At 50.9% G+C, this 18,691-nt stretch overlaps 1 protein-coding gene across 4 annotated transcripts in view; it reads left to right on the forward strand.

Moving 5' to 3' along the window:
• L3MBTL1 (L3MBTL histone methyl-lysine binding protein 1) overlaps positions 1-18,691 on the forward strand; it is a 41,223-nt gene that overhangs the window by 9,093 nt on the left and 13,439 nt on the right. For 3 of the 4 annotated variants that reach the window (XR_011570222.1, XM_070801707.1, XM_019972431.2), the window contains exons 2-15: positions 6,323-6,530; positions 6,940-7,085; positions 7,258-7,484; positions 7,816-7,957; positions 8,254-8,404; positions 8,564-8,696; positions 9,280-9,364; positions 13,229-13,317; positions 13,829-13,933; positions 14,776-14,911; positions 15,251-15,342; positions 16,787-16,938; positions 17,551-17,627; positions 18,478-18,563. Coding sequence is in view for 3 of the 4 variants with exons in the window: in XM_070801707.1 (XP_070657808.1) it covers positions 6,950-7,085; positions 7,258-7,484; positions 7,816-7,957; positions 8,254-8,404; positions 8,564-8,696; positions 9,280-9,364; positions 13,229-13,317; positions 13,829-13,933; positions 14,776-14,911; positions 15,251-15,342; positions 16,787-16,938; positions 17,551-17,627; positions 18,478-18,563 (1,611 nt within the window). In the remaining variant the exon portion in view is untranslated. Of the gene's footprint in view, positions 1-750; positions 6,531-6,939; positions 7,086-7,257; positions 7,485-7,815; positions 7,958-8,253; positions 8,405-8,563; positions 8,697-9,279; positions 9,365-13,228; positions 13,318-13,828; positions 13,934-14,775; positions 14,912-15,250; positions 15,343-16,786; positions 16,939-17,550; positions 17,628-18,477; positions 18,564-18,691 lie in introns of those variants that run through there. The other variant, XM_070801708.1, reaches the window with a different exon arrangement.

Here is an 18,691-nt window from a genome sequence, read left to right on the forward strand (position 1 = left end):
GTATACGAGACCTTGATGGGCAAGGGATACGGGAAGTCTTGGCAGACAGACCAAGAGACAAACATTCACTCAGTAAATATTTATTAAGCATCTGCTATATGCCAGACACCAATTTGGGTTGGGGATCCAACAGTTGTTTTAGGCTGGGTTCCCTGGAAACAAGACTGAGAAGCTTTGAGTGGAGATGTATTAGGGTGCCCTTGGTGTTGTCACCTGTAGGAGAGGAAAGATAGCAGGGCGGTTGGGCGGAGAACGTTGAACTGCTGATGCAGTCTTAACAGAGGCCTCCACCTGTCCCAAAAGAAGTTCTGGAGGGGAGATGGCTCTGCTGAGATGCCCTAGACAGAGGCAAGGGGGCAAGGCCTTTATACCTCGGGTCCAGGAGAGGGCACTTGGGCGAGGCAGCTCCCCTGGTTGAGGGCAATTCAGAGAGGAGATGACAGCTGAGGGCTGCCAGTGACAACCTTCACTGTATCCCCTCCTCTTCCAGCCTCTGAGAGACACAGAAGGAGGAAACAGTACTCTAGCCCCTAGGGCAAGAATGTCTAAGCCATTTATGGGTTTCAGAAACCTGTGTTTCTTATGTTATTGATCACTCTTTACTCCCACCTCTTTTTCTTTCTTTTTAGAAATATTTATTTTTTCGGTTGCACGAGATTTTAGTTATGGTATGCCGGGTCTTTAGCTGGGGCATGTGAAATCTTTAGTTGCAGCTGTGTGGGATCTAGTTCCCTGACCAGGGCTTGAACCTGGGCCTCCTGCATTGGGAGCACGGAGTCTTAGCCACTGGGCCACCAGGGAAGTCCCCACATCTCTCATTCATTCATTCACTGACTAGTTTTGAGTGCAGTCTCTGGATCAGGCTCTTTAATGCTTTGTTCTGTCTCGTGGAAGAGAGACAAGTTAATGCATAGATAGACTGTGGTGGAGAAGGCAATGGCACCCCACTCCAGTCCTCTTGCCTGGAGAATCCCATGGATGGAGGAGCCTGGTAGGCTGCAGTACATGGGGTCACTAAGAGTCGGACACGACTGAGCAACTTCACTTTCCCTTTTCACTTTCATGCATCGGAGAAGGAAATGGCAACCCACTCCAGTGTTCTTGCCTGCAGAGTCCCAGGGACGGGGGAGCCTGGTGGGCTGCCGTCTGTGGGGTCGCACAGAGTCGGACACAACTGAATCGACTTAGCAGCAGCAGCAGAGCACAGCAGAGAGAGCTGTGTGTTAACTTTGTTTGGGGTGCGGGGAGGATGTGGATTCTGGGCCTTTCAGAAAAAAGGTATCACTCAAGCTGAGTCTTGAAGGATGATCAATAATTTTCCAGACATAAGGGATGTAGAAATGGACCAAGCAGAAGAATCAGCACCTGCAGAGGCCACAAAAGTGGTGCTCTGAAGGTGTGACCAGACTGCAGCGGGGGAGTGGATGGATTCCTGGTATCTGGCTCAGGCCTGGGAGCCATGTCAGATTGGTGGTGCTGCTTTGTGGACCTAGTGGGACAAAGCTTATGAAAATGCTGTGTGAGCTGCAGATTTGGGGGTTGGTAGTGGTAGAGGAGCGGAGAAGGCAATGGCACCCCACTCCAGTACTCTTGCCTGGAAAATCCCATGGACAGAGGAGCCTGGTGGGCTGCAGTCCATGGAGTCACTAAGAGTAGGACACGACTGAGCGACTTCACTTTCCCTTTTCACTTTCATGCATTGGAGAAGGAAAGGGCAACCCACTCTGGTGTTCTTGCCTGGAGAGTCCCAGGGACGGCGGAGCCTGATGGGCTGCTGTCTATGGGGTCGCAGAGTCGGACACAACTGAAGCAACTTAGCAGCAGCAGCAGCAGCAGTGGTAGAAGAGAAGTGCATTCAAATCACAGAGAAAGTAGTTCCCAGGTCTCAGAAAAAATAACCATCTAGCTGGGGAAAAACACAGTTGGTATTGCTAGCTAGGAACCCACAGCCACATGCAGTGGGTCTCAAACATCACAGGTGCCCTGGAGCCTCTCCCCTCCTGTGCTGGCAAGGACTTGTCTTCTAGAATTATTCTCTTTCCCCTGCTCTGTCAGTTTCTCCCTCTATAGGCTTATTTCCATCAGTTACAAACAAGCTGTATAGCATCTTCTATTTAAAAAAGCAAAATGGGGGACTTCCCTGGTAGTCCAGTGGGTAAGACTCTGAGCTCCCAATGCAGGGGACCTGGGTTCGATTCCTGGTCAGGGAACTAGATCCCACATGCTGCAACTAAGACTGAAGAGCCCGCATGCCACAACTTAGACCTGGCACAGTCAAATTAAGTAATTAATTAAATTTTTAAAAAATAGTTTTAAAAAAGCAAAATGGAGACTTCCCTGGTGGTCCCAATGCAGGGGACCTGGGTTCCATCTCTGGTCAGGGAACTAGATCCCACATGCTGCAACTAAATAAATAAATATTAAAAAGCAAAACAGGGCTTCCCTGGTGGCTCAGTGGTAAAGAATCTGCCTGCCAATGCAGAAGACAAAGGTTTGATCCCTGGTCTGGGAAGATCCCACATGCTGCAGGGCAACTAAACCTGTGCACCACAACTACTGAGCCAGTGCTCTGGAACCCCAATGCCACAACTACTGAAGCTCCCAGAACTAGAGTCTGTGCTCTGCAGTAAGAGAAGGGAAGTGGCAGTACAGACCCCCAACACGGCAGTGAGAAGCCCAGACTCTGCACCTAGAGTAACTCCCACTCAGCATAACTAGAGAAAAGTCTGCAGTAACAAATACAAAGCCCAGGAATAAATAAGTACATAAAATTTTAAAATAAATAAATAAAAAACAAAACCAACATCCTTTCCTTGAGAACTCATCACTCTCCAAATACTGTCCCCCACATCAGTGTTCTTTGTATCACAACTCCTTGAAAGAGCTGTTAGTCTCCACTTCCTTTTCTCCCATCCCCTGACAAGGACCAGTTCTTACTGTCAGTTTCCCCACTAGCATGCAGACTCTATAACAGAGGCTTCTGTGTCTTCTGTTCACTACAAATTGCATAGAAAAGTGCCTGACACATACTAGATGCTCAATAAATACTGAACTAATTGATGATTTCTCTCTGGAACCCACTCTGATCAAGTTTTTATGTCCACAGCTCCTCTGAAATGATGCTTGTCGAGATTTCTCATAATCTCCTTATTGCTAAAATGGTCAGCTCTCAGCCCTCATCTGACTTGATCTGCTAGTGGTATTAACACCATTGAGCAGTCCCACTTTCTAGAAACTTTCCTCCAGAAGCTCAGATGCTTCTGGATATTCTTTCATCTCATTGCAGGCTCTTTCTCAGTCTCTGGCTAGATCTTCTTCCTCTTCCCAACCTATTTTGATGAGCTCCAAGGCTCCCACTTTTTTCTTTATACTCGGTTCTATGATTTTTCCCTGCCATCTGTACAGGATGGTTTTTAAATTTACATCTCCAGCCTCCACTGTATCCCTTACTTCTAGAATGTAGGCTTCATAAGAGCACTTTCTCTTGTTTGAGACTATTCCCAAGGCACAAAATGATGATGCTGACTCCCAGTTGGTCCACCAGTGTCTGCTGGGAAAAGGACAGAAACTTGAACAGAAGGGAAGTTCTCTCAACCACCCTCCCTTAGTAGATCTTGAGACAGAATGGAATTCTTTCACGAGTAACCATATTCATTCCTAATGACTGCCAATGTTTTGAATAAAAAGATTAGTTAAAAGGAATTAAAATGGTACAACTATATCAGCTGTGCAAAGCAAAATAATTTGAATTTAGAGAATGCTATTTTATAATTTTTTTAAAGGGGAAGTACTAGGGAGAACAAACCATGTGTGTGTGTGTACGTGTGTGTGACGCACTCAATGGTGTCCAACTCTTTAGGACCCCACAGACTGCAGCCCACCAGGCTCCTCTGTCCATGGGATTTCCCAGGCAAAAATACTGGAGTGGGTTGCCATTTCCTCCTCCAGGGGATCTTCCTGACCCAGGAATTGAACCCACGTCTTCTGCCTGTTTCTCTTCCATTGGCAAGCAGATACTTTACCACTTGAGCCACTTGAGAAGGGGGAACAAACCTTGGGTTTTTGTTTTTGCCACGCTGAGCAGCTAGTGGATCTTAGTTCCCCGACCAGAGATTGAACCTGGGCCCACGGCAGTGAAAGCACCGAGTTCTAACCACTGGACCGCCAGGGAAGTCCCCGAACTTTGGTCTGAATGTTGCCTTAATTAATCAGGTTATATCTCTAAGCCTTTGCCTACTTGAATATTCACTCTCTATACAACATTCACTGGATCATGGAAAAAGCAAGAGAGTTCCAGAAAAACATCTATTTCTGCTTTATTGACTATGCCAAAGCCTTTGACTGTGTGGAGCACAATAAACCTGTGGAAAATTCTGAAAGAGATGGGAATACCAGACCACCTGATCTGCCTCTTGAGAAATCTGTATGCAGGTCAGGAAGCAACAGTTAGAACTGGACATGGAACAACAGACCGGTTCCAAATAGGAAAAGGAGTATGTCAAGGCTGTATATTGTCACCCTGTTTATTTAACTTATATGCAGAGTACGTCATGAGAAACGCTGGACGGGAAGAAACACAAGCTGGAATCAAGATTGCCAGGATAAATATCAATAACCTCAGATATGCAGATGATACCACCCTTATGGCAGAAAGTGAAGAGGAACTCAAAAGCCTCTTGATGAAAGTGAAAGTGGAGAGTTAAAAAGTTGGCTTAAAGCTCAACATTCAGAAAACGAGGATCATGGCATCTGGTCCCATCACTTCATGGGAAATAGATGGGGAAACAGTGGAAACAGTGTCAGACTTTATTTTTGGGGGCTCCAAAATCACTGCAGATGGTGACTGCAGCCATGAAATTAAAAGACACTTACTCCTTGGAAGGAAAGTTATGAGCAACCTAGATAGCATATTGAAAAGCAGAGACATTACTTTGCCAACAAAGGTTCATCTAGTCAAGACTATGGTTTTTCCAGTGGTCATGTATAGATGTGAGAGTTGGACTGTGAAGAAGGCTGAGTGCTGAAGAATTGATGCTTTTGAACTGTGTTGTTGGAGGAGACTCTTGAGAGTCCCTTGGACCACAAGGAGATCCAACCAGTCCATTCTAAAGGAGATCAGCCCTGGGATTTCTTTGGAAAGAATGATGCTAAAGTTGAAACTCCAGTACTTTAGCCACCTCATGTGAAGGGTTGACTCATTGGAAAAGACTCTGATGCTGGGAGGGATTGGGGGCAAGAGGAGAAGGGGACAACAGAGGATGAGATGGCTGGATGGCATCACTGACTCAATGGACGTGAGTTTGAGTGAACTCTGGGAGTTGGTGATGGCCAGGGAGGCCTGGCATGCTGCGATTCATGGGGTCTCAAAGAGTCGGACACGACTGAGCGACTGATCTGATCTGATCTGATCTGATATACTATATGGGGTGTCCTGTGTATTTTAGGGAGGAAAAGCTGGAAGATATATCAGTGCACAAGAACAGGAGGAGAGAGGAGTGGAGCTTGGGAAAGACAGCAACCACTACAAGCTGATTTTCCCATTTTTAGTGGAGCTGCCAAGCTCCTCAAAATCTCTGTTCAGAGGGAGTGAGTTGTTTTTTGTTGAAGGCCTGCTAGTATCAAGACTTTACATATTTTTTCCATTTAATCTTCATCAGAGCGCTTTGAGATAAATACCATTATCCCCTTCATTTTACACATGAGGAGACTGAGGCTCAAGGAAAGAAAGCTACTTAGAATCACAGACATTTAAGGCCGGGGGTGGGATCTGAAATTCAAACTGACTTAAGTCTAATTTAAGCCTACATCTCTGTTCTTTCCTTTATGCCAGAAGCCATTGTCAAGCCCTGCTGACACCTTAAAGCAACCAAATATCACTTACTCATACACTGCTTTTTTTTTCTGGCTATGCCTCACGGCTTGTAGAATCTTAGTTCCTCAACCAGGGATCGAACACGAGTCACCAGCAGTGGAAGCACAGGGAATTCCCTATACTGCTTTTTATTAACAAGTTCAAATTAGTGAAATCCAACACAGCACCTGCTGCGTGCCGGCACATTTAAGGAGTTAAGTAAATGATAGGTATTAAGCATATTTGTTATGTCACTAGGTCTTTTTCCCATATATTTACATGTTTGACCCTTTATTAAATGTCTCTACTCCCTTTGCTTTATTAAAGCAAAATCTTGCACTGCCTGCATTTTCATACATTACTTATTTGCTCTTCAGATTATAGGGTGTTTATGTTTTTTATTTTGTTTTTGTATGTGTATGTTTCTTTGCTTGTTTTTTTTTTTTTTTTTTTTTGCATGTGGGATCTTAGTTCCCCCAACCAAGGATCAAACCTGTGCCCCCTGCAGTGGAAACTTGGAATCCTAACCACTGGGCCACCAGAGAAGTCCCCTCAACAGATGTTTGAGTGCCCACTCTTTGCTTGGGATTGGAGGAAGTAGTGGGCAGGAGGCATAAAAGAGCACCATCAGGAAAGATCATCTCCCAGGAAAATGACCTTATGAGTGAAGGAGAATCTGGTACTTGAGGGTTCTGAATCCCCAGAGGGAGAAGGGAGTGATTCTACTGGGGGTGGAGGTGGAGGTTGAAAAAGAGGGGAATTTGGACTTGGCCTGGGCTGTGCCATGAGATAGCTGACCAGACAGAACCTTGGCCCGAGACACACTCTCTGAGACTCCCTAGAGTTTGCACAGCAGTTTACAAAGCATCTTCACACATGCCCATCTTACAGGGACGGGGGGAGGTGCAAGGTCTGGCCAGAGCTCTCACCTGGGTGACCTGGATAGAGCCAGGAGCCAAACTTTATGCTGGGCTCCTAAAATACCTTACTCCCCTCATGGCTGAGGCTTTTCTCTGAGGGTGGACAACTCCTCCTCATGGAGGCCCCCTACCCGCCTGATCCCCTTGGGGGCTGTGTTCCATTTGTAGGCCTACCAGGATGGAGGGGCATGCTGAAATGGAGATGCTGAGGACACTGAAGGGACCCTCCACAGGGGAGGTCAGCGTGCACCTGGTGGCCAGAGATAGTCCAGGCTCCGGTTCTCACCTGCCCACTGCTGCCTTTATCATTCCAGGTGGGCCAAGCCAGGGGTCTAGGGGAACAGGAGAATCCACATCCATGCCCAAGCAGATGTGGGTCCTGGGGAGGAGACGATATTTTTCACCTGCTTCCGCACTTGCATGGCAGTGTTGGAGCAGGGTCGTCAGGCTCACCTGTGTCGTATCTGTCCATGTATCTGTTCGCAGCCAGCTCGGCCGCCCTGGGTCTGCCCAGCAGTGCCCTGGATGTGTCCTGCTTTCCGCGGGAGCCGATCCACGTGGGCACCCCGGAGCGAGCGGCCGGCAGCGTACCTGTCACAGCCACAGTTCTGCCGCAGCTGAGCACCGGGCCGGCGGCCAGCCCCAGCGCCAGCACGGTGCGGCTCTTGGAGTGGACCGAGGCCGCAGCCCCGCCTTCGGGGAGTGGCCTGCGGGTCAGTAACTGTGGGGATTGGCGGGATCCAGCGAGCCGCCGCTGTGGGGCGGGGCCTGAGGGCCCGGAGGCGGGGCCAGAGGCGGAAGGTGGGGAAGCTGGCCGAGGGGGAGGGTTCTGGGGGCGGGGCTTGAGGTGAGGGACTCTGGGGGCGGGGCTTGAAGTGCTGGGCTCCCAAGACGAGACAGTTGCGGGGGGGTTCTAGGGCCTGTCTTACGGTGAATGAGCCTTGGAGGCGTGGCTTGCAGTGAGGCGGCGGGAGGGGGGACCATGCTGACTGGGGGTGGGTCAAGGGCCAGGAGTCGTGCCCCTCTGACCCTTCCACGGTACAGTTCCGGATAAGCGAGTACGCGCCGCCGAACATGGTGGGAGCAGAGCAACCCCCAAGCCCAGAGCTACGGCGGGAAGGCGTGGCCGAGTACGAAGATGGCGAGGCCCCGGCGGGGGGTGGCGGCGCGGACCCCCAACAGCCGGGTAGGAGCCCCAGGCCCGGAGCTGGGCCCCTGCGGAGGCTGGGAGAGCCCCGAACTCGCAGGGCAGCCGAAGCCAGAGGCGTGGCCCTAGGGGGCGTGGCCCGGGTCCCGGCGGGTGTGCCCCCACCGGCGGGTTGGTCTGGGGGCGGAGAAGGCTCTGGCGAGGGAGACAGGGCTGTCCAGTGGGGGAAGTGGGGAATGGGACCGAGGTGGAGGCCCAGTGTGGGCTCCGAGGTGGGCGGAGCCTGAGTGTGGACGTGTTGGGTGGGCGGCCTGAGGTGCCTTGGTCTCCCCCAGCGGACCTCCCCCAGGACCCTCCGGAAGGTCCGCCTCAAGACCCACCAGAGGATGATGGCACCTGCCCGTGCCAGGCTTGTGGGCCTCAGCAAGGCGCTGGTCCAGATCCTAGTTCCTCCAATGATGGCTGCCCTCAGCGCTTCCAGGAGCGGTAAGCCGGAGGGAATTAAGCCCCACTTCTTTGCCTTTCCGGCCCTGAAGCCCCTTTGGGGCTTCTCCGGCCCCAAGGCCCCGCTCCTGTTCCGATCTTTGAGGGGAGGTGGATGGTGCAGGGTGGGTGGTTCCTTCCCTCAGGCTGTCTGTCCCTCAGGTCAGTCATAGTGGAGAACTCCTCAGGCCAGAACAACTGCACCAGCGCTTCTGAGCTCCTCAAACCCGTGAAGAAGAGGAAGCACAGGGAATATCAGAGCCCATCCGAGAACGAATCTGAGCCAGAGGCCATGGTAGGAAGCGGACAACTGGGAGGGCAGGGGGAGGTTGTACCTCAGTTCTCACCACTCCCTCCATTAATCCAGATGGTGGGGCTGGGCCACAGAAGACACATAATAACTCACTCATTGTATTTTTGGGTCCTGTCTGGAGTCAGATCCTGTACTTGGTTTCAGGGAAATAAACAAACAACTTTCCTGTTTTTCTAGAGCCCCCACCTCAGTCTAATAGCAGGGCTGTCACTTTGACATGAACCAGCACCCAAGTAGGTCTGCAGGCAGATGGAAAGATTCCTCACTGGGGCCCCATCTCTGGGCTGGAGGCCATGGAGCACAGGGCAGGTATTCGTGTCCTCAGTTTCCCCACCTGGGAGTGAGAACTGTAATCAGGCTGTGTAAACTAGAGGGTATGAGACTGTGCCCATGTGGTAAAGGGTTGTCTGCCAGAGCTGTGTTCCTGCTGGTAGCCTAGAAGAATATCCACCCACTGGGAGCAGAACACCGTGTGGCCAGAGAGCTAGGCCTGGGTCAGGAATAGAGATAGGGGCTTCACGCCAACTCATAAAGACAGGAAGCTGGGATCTGTTGTCCTCTACAGGAGAAGCAAGAAGAAGGAAAGGATCCAGAGGGACAACCTACCACTAACACCCTAGAAAGTGACGAATGGAACAGCAGCCAGCCTGGTACGATGGCCTGTGTATATATATTCATGAACCATGTGTATATGCCTTTGGAGGTGTGAAGCTGGGAGTGCAGGTTACCATTGTGAGGGTGTATTGTACGTAAATAGATGACCCTAAGTTAGCATGTATGTGTGCGTGTGTGACAGAGTGTGGTTTTGGTTTGTGCCATGGTATATGTATCTTCTTGAGGCTAATATCATGTGTTTGTTTATCCTCTACTATCCAGCGACTTAGCAGCAGCAGCAGCAGCCAGTTGTGAGTAGGCCTCATAATATCCAAAGACTTGAGCAGACTTTAATGGCACCACATGGTATTGCTTCCCTGTGGTGGTGTGGGCAAGTCCATACTGGTCACTGGTCTGACCTTGCTATTTGGGCCTCCATTCTAATCCTTTGGTTTTAAGAAAAATGGAACAAAGATCATTATTAGCGAGCTGTGGCCCTCAGACCTTCTGCATTACCATCTCCACTTTCCATGACAGCAGCCAATTGGAGCCAAGTAGAGTTTATCACACAATCACCCAGAGACTGTGTAGCAATGTCTCTCTGCCTTCCTCAAAACTGAATCTCTTCTACTAGTCATTATATCCCTGGTCCTTAGCCCAGAGGCTGGTGTGGAGTACACTCTCAATAAATGTTTGTTCAGTGGATGAATAAATGAGTTGTATGTTGAGTGAACTCCGGGAGATGGTAATGGACAGGGAGGCCTGGCGTGCTGTGATTCGTGGGGTCGCAAAGAGTCGGACATGACTGAGCGACTGAACTGAACTGAACTGGTGTTTCCTTTTGGACTATGGCTTGTTGCATGAGTCACTGTCTTTCCTGTTTCTTAGAGAGCCAGAGAGTGAGGTCAGTTTTAGGACATCTTTCTCCCTTGATGAACCCATTGCCAGTCAGAGGAACCTGATCTGTGTCCAGGGCATCAAACACTATAGTAGTCTATATTCTGCCTATCTTAGCCAAACCATATTCTCATGGCTCTCTTTCTCACCCAAGGCTGTCACATCAGAAGCCAAAGTCTTAGCTCTCATTAGTTTTTGTCCTCTTTTAATTAATTAATTGGCTGTACCAGGTCTTCGCTGTGGCACGAAGGATCTTTGATATTCATTGTGGCATGTGGGCTCTTTAGTCGAGGCATGTGAATTCTTAGTTAAGGCATGTGGGATCTAGTTCCCTCCTCAGGGATCAAACCTGGGCCCCCTGCTTTGGGAGCATGGAGTCTTAGTCACTGGACCACCAGGAAAATTCTGGTTTATGTCCTCTTAAGTCTTAAATAGAGGCAGGAGTTAATATATCTAACTATATTATATATATCTAATTATAGATTCAGAGAAGGCAATGGCACCCCACTCCAGTACTCTTGCCTGGAAAATCCCATGGACGGAGGAGCCTGGTAGGCTGCAGTCCATGGGGTCGCTGAGGGTCGGACACAACTGAGTGACTTCACTTTCACTTTTCACTTTCATGCATTGGAGAAGGAAAGGGCAACCCACTCCAGTGTTCTTGCCTGGAGAACCCCAGGGACAGGGGAGCCTGGTGGGCTGCCGTCTATGGGGTCGCACAGAGTCGGACACGACTGAAGCGACTTAGCAGCAGCAGCAGCAACTATAGATATATAGATATATTGGCTCCACTGCTCTGTCTTTCTTAAGAATGTACTTTCTTAAACTAGCATTTTTTTCTGCTGGGTCCTGTTGACCAGGTTGAAGTTATCTTTTGATTTGTACGTTTCACCATCTCAACTGTGAACATTACTGTGTGGCATTAGTTCCTGGACATTTTCTCCTTTCTGCCTTTTTTCAAGGGAAGAAACCTTGTCAGTACACAGAAGTTAGCTTTTATGGCTAAAATCTTTCTCCACTCATTTTGGGGACCTTTTAGCAGAAGAATCTGGGAGTAGGAGTGGGCATGTCAGGGCTGCTCATGTGTCCTACGTGTGCAGAGAATCTGTGTCTAACGTATCCATTTTTTTCTACAGTTAATGCTTTATACATATTTTTGTAAGAAATAGCTTTCTAATGGCTTTATTGAGTTATAATTCACAAAACATGCAATCTACTCATTTGAGGTATACAATTCAGTGGTTTGTGGTCTATTCATGGAAATGTATAAACATAACCACAATCAATTTTAGAACATTTTCATCACTCCAAAAAGAAACCCTGTATCTATTAACTGACATTCTGCCCAAAGCGCGAATTCCCCTCCAGCCTTAGTCAACCACCAATCTACTTTCTGTATACATGGATCCGCCTGTTTTAGACATTTCATATAAATGAGATCATATAGCATGTGGTCCTTGGTGGCTGGCTTCTTGCAGTTAGCACAGTGTTTTCATAGTTCATCCGTGTTGTACCATGTATCAGTATGTCATCCATTTTTATTGCTGAGTAATATTCCATTGTAGGAAATATCACACTTTATCAACTGATGGGTATGTGTGTTCTTTTCCACTTTGGGGCTGTTATGAATAATGCTGATATGAGCATCTGTGCACAAATTTTGTCTGGCCATAAGTGTTCATTTCTCTTGGGTATGTACATAGGAGTGGAATTGCTGGGTGCTATGGTAACCGTATGTTTAGCCTCTTAAGGAACTGCTAGAATGTTTTCCAAAGTGGCCAAACCACCGTATATTCCCACCAGTAGCGTATGAAAGTTCCAGTTTATCCACATTCTCACCAAGGCTTGTTATAAATAAAATTTGTCTTTTTTATTTTTAAAAAGGATTTATTTAGTTGTCCTGACTTTTAATTGCAGCATATGGGATCTAATTCCCTGTCCAGGGATCGAACCCAGGTGCCCTGCATTGGGACCACGGAGTCTTAGCCACTGGACCACCAGAGAAGTCCCTCTGTCTTTTTTATTATAACCATCCTAGTGGGTATGAAGTTATAGCTCATTGAGGTGGTTTTTTGGCTGTGCTGGGTCTGTTGGCTTTCTTTGGTTGCTGCGAGCAGGGGCTACCCTTCTTTGCAGTGCCTGGGCTTCTCACTGCGGTGGTTTCTTGTTTCAGAGCACAGGCTCTGGGCACTAAGACTTCAGTAATTGCAGCTTTCTGACTCTAGAGAGTATAGGCTTCAGTAGTTGTGGCCCACAGGCTCAGTTGCTCTGGGATGTGTGGAATCTCCCCAGATCAGGAATCTAACCTGTGTCCCCTGCATTGGCAGGTGGATTCTTAACCGCTCCGCCACCAGGGAAACCCTCTGTGTGGTCTCTTCTGTTCTTCCTCCTTGCATGTTTTCCTCTCTTCGTTTCTGTTTTTCCTCTTCTTTCCCAGTGAGCTTAGGTGGTGCTGTGATTCAGTCCTCTGGTTCAGGACTTGTCACACAGCTCTGGCCCTCTGTGGCTGAGACTTTGTAACCTCTGTTAGTGGGCCTATAATCCAGAGTGCCTTTGCTGACAATGGCCTAGGGGTGAGGGCCAGGCAGGGCAGGCAGAATTTGGTGCAGCCTCACCTGAGACTGAGTCTCGCCTGGGCCCTGTGTGTCTGGCACCCTCATGGCTGAGTGGAATCAGAGGGAAGCATGTGATCATAGGCAGAGGTTTGTTTTGGAGGTCAAGGTAGAGTTGGGTTGGGGGAACTGAGGAAGGTCGTATTTAAGAAGTAGCTTAGGACTTTCCTGGTGGCTCTATTGGTAAAGAATCTGCCTGCAATGCAGGAGACGTGGGTTTGATCCCCGGGTCGGGAAGATCCCCTGGAGGAGGAAATGGCAACCCACTCCAGTTTTCTTGCCTGGAGAATTCCAGGGACAAAGGAGCCTGGTGGGCTGCAGTCCATGAGGTTGCAAGAGTCAGGATAGGACTTAGCGAGTAAACCACCAACCACCACCTGAAGGGTTAGCCTGTCTGTCTCCTCCCCACAGCCTCAGAGGAGAAGAAACCAGGCTGGTCGTGGGAATCCTACCTTGAGGAGCAGAAGGCCATCGCTGCCCCCATCAGCCTCTTCCAGGATGTGAGTTGGATACTTCTGTGTTATAAAGAGCTTGTCTCCCAGTCCAGGGACTCACCTCCAAACTCAGGCCTTCTGCTGCTTTCTGTGTCTGACATCCCTCAAAGGACTGGCAGGGTGGAAGGGGGACAGACTGATTAGAGACCTTTTCTACTATAAGGGTCACTATAAGGGACTTCCTGGGCTCACTATAAGGGACTTCCTGGGTGGGAAGAAACAGGAGGTGAGACCCAGGCTTACCCATCACTGGGCCTGCAGACTTTTGAATTCTGTTGCCTTTTACTTAATTCTACACACTGACTTGGGTAAGACGGAGCCCTGAAGTCCACTTTTCAAGGGAGCTGGAGGCTAGTCTATCCTGCTTTGGATCCCTGCACTAAAGTTCCCCAAATAAGTTACCTCTTTGGTAGTGCTAAGCAGGTGGGCCCCTATGGTAGTTTCTTCGCCCCCAGCCCACTAGGCTAGGATAATGGCCAGAGGGGAGCTGGATCCTCTCCCATCTGTGCATTAACAGTACCAGACAGTCACTCATAACAAGAATGGCTTCAGACTGGGCATGAAGTTGGAAGGCATCGACCCTCAGCACCCGAGCATGTACTTCATCCTCACTGTGGCCGAGGTGAGCTGAGGCTGGCACCCCCATCCTGGTGACTCCCCTCGGGATGGACTGAAGGAGTCAGCCAACGGCACGGAGGGCCTGGATTCAGACAGCCCCCAACCTAATAGGGGGTTGAGGCAGAATATGAGGAAAACTAAAATACAAACAAAAAGCAGGAGAAGGGTTGAGATGGTGAGTTTACTGAGGAGCAGCACTCCCAAGGGCAGGGATGGTGGCATGAGTCCAACAAGGTCCTTATCCTCTTAGGAGCTCACAGTTGTGTGGGCATCAGCCAGATAAACAGTGATACCCCTCGGGGTGATGACAGTTGTATGCAGGGGGGCACTGAAGGGGCAGGAACGGCTTCAGAGGGGAAGAGCCTCCATTGCTGAGTCTCGAGAGGTGAGTAGGATGTCCCAGGCACAAGAAGCAAAGTGAGAAAAAGGCACTGGGCCGTGGAACAGCACGTTCAAGGGCACTGTGTTCATGGAACTGCCATTAGCAGGCTGAGGTCTGAGCAGCGAGAGAAGGTAGCAGAAGGAAGGGTCCTTGGGGGCCTTGAGCTTTGGTCAGTGCCTTTGGGATCTGTCCAGGGCTCAAAGCGGCCAGAGGTTGTCTTAGAATCTCCTGTCTTGTGCCCAGAGCTCAGGGCTCATTAGCACATGAGCTGTGCTCCTTGTAGGATGGGAGGGTGTATGGCAAAGTTCAGGATGCAGGGAAACCTAGGAGTCAGGAGGGGTGAAGGGGGTAACCTTCTAGTAGCAGACCCCTGAGACTACCAGGCTGGATGAGGAGTGGTGAGGGAAGGGAAACAGGGTGTCTGCTGGCATCGGAGTCCCTGTGCTTCCCCCTTATGGGGTCAGGTGTGTGGCTACCGCCTACGTCTGCACTTTGATGGGTATTCCGAGTGCCATGACTTCTGGATCAATGCCAATTCCCCTGACATTCATCCGGCTGGCTGGTTCGAGAAGACGGGGCACAAGCTGCAGCCCCCCAAAGGTAAGGCCTGGCTGGGTTGGTCCCAGTGAGGCAGTGAGCCCCCAGACCCTCCCTGACTCCTTCCCTGTGGTTCCCCGCTTCCCTGTTCCCATTGTACAACCAGCCTTTCTGCGTCCCATCCTGCTATGACTCGGCCTTAGAGCTTCTGCTCTGCCCTTGCCCTTTGAGAGAAGTCCACCCAGGCTGCGTCCTGCTTTGGCAGGGGGGTCCCTGGGCAGGTTCCTGAGGGTTGTGGGGTCCTCAGGCCTGCCTGATTCTGCTGCTTCCGTGTGGGGTGCCCTCGCCACAGCCCAGCCTCTGTCTGCACGGCGCTCTGTTCGTCCCCCCCGAGGGGCCTAGGTTACAAGGAGGAGGAGTTCAGCTGGAGCCAGTACCTGCGCAGCACAAGAGCCCAGGCTGCCCCCAAGCACCTGTTTGTGAGCCAGAGCCACGTGAGTGCCCCCAGGACAGTCACTGCAGCCGGCCAGGGTATCTGAGTCAGCGGACGAGCGCTTACCTACGGGTGCTCTCAGCTCGGTTCTGGTCCTCATCGAACGGGAGGGGCTCCCTGAGCAATTCCAGGGCCAGAGAGGAAAGAAGTTTTGGGTTTCCTCCAGTTTCCCCCCTCTTCCCTACTGCTGAAATCCTCTCCTCCACACATCACCTCTGAGCCTGGGCACTGAGGTGTCCTCCTTTCTTGCTTGGGTTTCCCTGCAATTCTTGTCGTCAGGTCCAAACCTTTATTCTGGGAGCAGCTTTTTCCATCCTTTTGACCAACATTGAAGCTCTCCCATGTGGTCCCAGCTTTCACCTCTTGTCCTTCTTTCTGTTTGAGGCCACTGGCAACTTTATCCCACAATTAAAGCATCTCCTAATCCCAAACCAGAGGCCTGAGAGATCTAGGGAACTCCCAGTAAACAAGTTATTGTTGTCGCTAAGTCATGTCTGACTCTTTGCGACTGCATAGACTGTAGCCCACCAGGTTCCTATGTCCGTGGGATTTCCCAGGCAAGAATACTGGGGTGGGTTGCCATTTCTTTCTCCAGAGGACCGTCCTGACCCAGGAATAGAACCTGAGTCTTCTGTGTCTCCTGCATTGGCAGGTGGATTCTTTTACCACTGAGCCACCAGGGAAGCCCGGTAAACATGTTACCATCTGGAAAGTCCCGGGTCCCCGTGGGCCAGGGACTGCCCCATATTGTTCAGGCATGGACAGGTACCACCTACCCTGCTCCTGCCCCAGAGAGCATACTTACAGGTGACTGGTGGGCTTCTACCAGCTCTTGTGACAAGGGATGCAGATTTTAAGTCAAACTGTTCAAGTCCCGGCCCCACCATTGACCAGCTTTGTGGTCCTGGGCAAGTCACTTAACTTACAAAAATGGAGACGATGATACCCATCTTCCTAGGGTTGTTGTAAAGACTGAGGGAGGTGATGGCTTTTGGAGCTTATGTCCGACACATGGCAGGTGCCTCCCTGCCCCCTCTCCCCACCGCCTGCCTCACATGTCAGCTCGTCTTTCCCCGCCACCCCGTGGTGGACCCAGCTCCCTCAGCTCAAGCTGGGCCGGGCTTGTCTGGGGAGGGGAGGCTTGTGCTCAGCCTGGCAGGCTCTTAGGGTGAGTGAGTGGCCTCCTGTCAGTGACACTTCCACAGTGAGGCTTCCTCTGAGCATCCCTCGGAGGCCAGAAGTGCCTGAGGGCTCAGGGCTGGCGGGTATGATTCTTCCCTGGAGAGACCCTCTTCCTCAGCCTCTTTCTCCCACCCTCCCTGCCCGTGCCCACCCAGCAGAAACACAACCCCCAGGGAACCTATTCCTCTTCCTTTGCCAGTGGGTCCTGGGCCAGCACAAGCCAGCCTGGGCCTGGCCGTGGCAGCCCCTCTTCTTGCCCCCAGAGTCCCCCACCCCTGGGCTTCCAGGTGGGCATGAAGCTGGAAGCTGTGGACCGCATGAACCCGTCGCTTGTCTGCGTGGCCAGCGTGACCGACGTGGTGGACAGCCGCTTCCTGGTGCACTTTGACAACTGGGATGACACTTACGACTACTGGTAGTGGGAGGGCCCAGACTTGGCCCCAGGGGGCAGGGACAGGGGCAGGGGAGGGACGGTGGGCATGGGATGCGCCAGGCAGCCCAGCTCAGCCCTGATATTCGTATTGCTCAGGGGACAATCGACTGCCCTGTAGATCTCATCTACAGGGGCCCAGCCTCTTTGGCACCAGGGACCAGTTTCGTGGAAAACAGTGTTTTCAAGGACCGGGGGTGAGGGCGTGGTTCGGGGATGATTCAAGCACAGTCCATTTATTGTGCGGTTTATTTCTGTTCTTATTACATCAGCCCCACCTCGGATCACCAGGCATTAGATCCCGGAGGTTGGGGACCCGGATCTGCATCATTTAGTAATTATGACAATTAAATGTTTCATCTAAAAATACCGAGGTTAAAACAAGCAGACTCCGTGACCCATGACTTTCTCTGAGATATTAAGGCGGTATTAGAGTTTTTAGTTACTGTTGGAATTTTCTGACTCCCTCACCAGTCACCAGTCTGACTCTCCCTCAGAAGTAACATGAGGGTGGGCCCTGTCGCCGTGATGTCACAGGACAGCGGGCTCCAGGCCTCGAAGTCTCACCTGAGACAGTGAAGAATTCTTGGGTTTCAGGTGTGATTCCAGCAGCCCCTACATCCACCCGGTGGGCTGGTGCCAGAAGCAAGGAAAGCCCCTCACCCCTCCACAAGGTGACCCTGCAGCCTGAGCCACCCCTCTCTCCCCAGTCCTTACCAGTACCTCATTAGCTGGGTCTCTAAGGGCAGGCCAAGGGCACACGTGTAGCCTGGAGCCTTAGCTTCTTTGCCTGAGAGCTGAGAACCCTTTGATCTTAGGAGAGTACTGTTAAACCCTGACTCTGTTGAGGCTGAAAGGAAATTCCTGGTCCAGGGGTTAGGACTCTGCCCTTTCACTGCCGAGGACATGGGTTCGATCCCTGGTCAGGGAACTAAGATCTCACAGCCAAAAAAAAACCAAAACGAAAGTTAGCTGAGCCCTGTCAGTAAGGGAACAGGAATCCAGAGTGAAGAAAGTGTATCCTTCCCTGTCAGTGGTGTTACACTGGCACTAGTGATAAAGAACCCGCCTGCCAGTACAGGAGACGTCAGAGATGCAGGTTTGCTTCCTGGGTCAGGACGATCACCTGGAGGAAGGCATAGCAACCCACTCCAGTAGTCTTGCCTGGAGAATTCCATGGGCAGAGAAGCCTGATGGGCTTCAGTCCATAGGATCGCAAAGAGCTGGACATGACTGAAGCGACTTAGCACTCAGAACATACATTAGGGGTTCAGATGGGACTGGGGCTGGAGCGAGGCAACAGAGCCAAGGAGAGGACTGGGAACCGGGGTTCCCAGATAACCAACTAAATTGCTTGCTTCTGCCTGGCACCCCTCCCCTTCAGGAGCCCCCTGCAAGGAGCAGGCTGTGACACGGGGATTTCTGTCCACGGGCTTCTGTCCTTTCCACACCCCTGGCCCTGCTTGGAGGGGAGGAGCTCCCCGCTACACCCGGCCTAGACATTGCCCTCATCCTCTCCTCCAGACTACCCAGACCCTGACAGCTTCTGTTGGGAGAAATATCTGGAAGAAACTGGTGCCTCTGCTGTGCCTGCCTGGGCCTTCAAGGTGGTGAGTTGGCTTTCTCTGCCCTCAGAGCTGAGTTCAGGGAAGTGTGGAGCCCTCGGTCAGGCAGGACAGGGCCCCGGCCTCCCACTTTGGCCACGGTTTCCCCAAGCACAACACCTGGGCATCCCTCT

Source organism: Bos indicus, chromosome 13 (genome assembly GCF_029378745.1).
Source record: "Bos indicus isolate NIAB-ARS_2022 breed Sahiwal x Tharparkar chromosome 13, NIAB-ARS_B.indTharparkar_mat_pri_1.0, whole genome shotgun sequence".
NCBI classification, from domain to species: Eukaryota; Metazoa; Chordata; class Mammalia; order Artiodactyla; family Bovidae; genus Bos; species Bos indicus.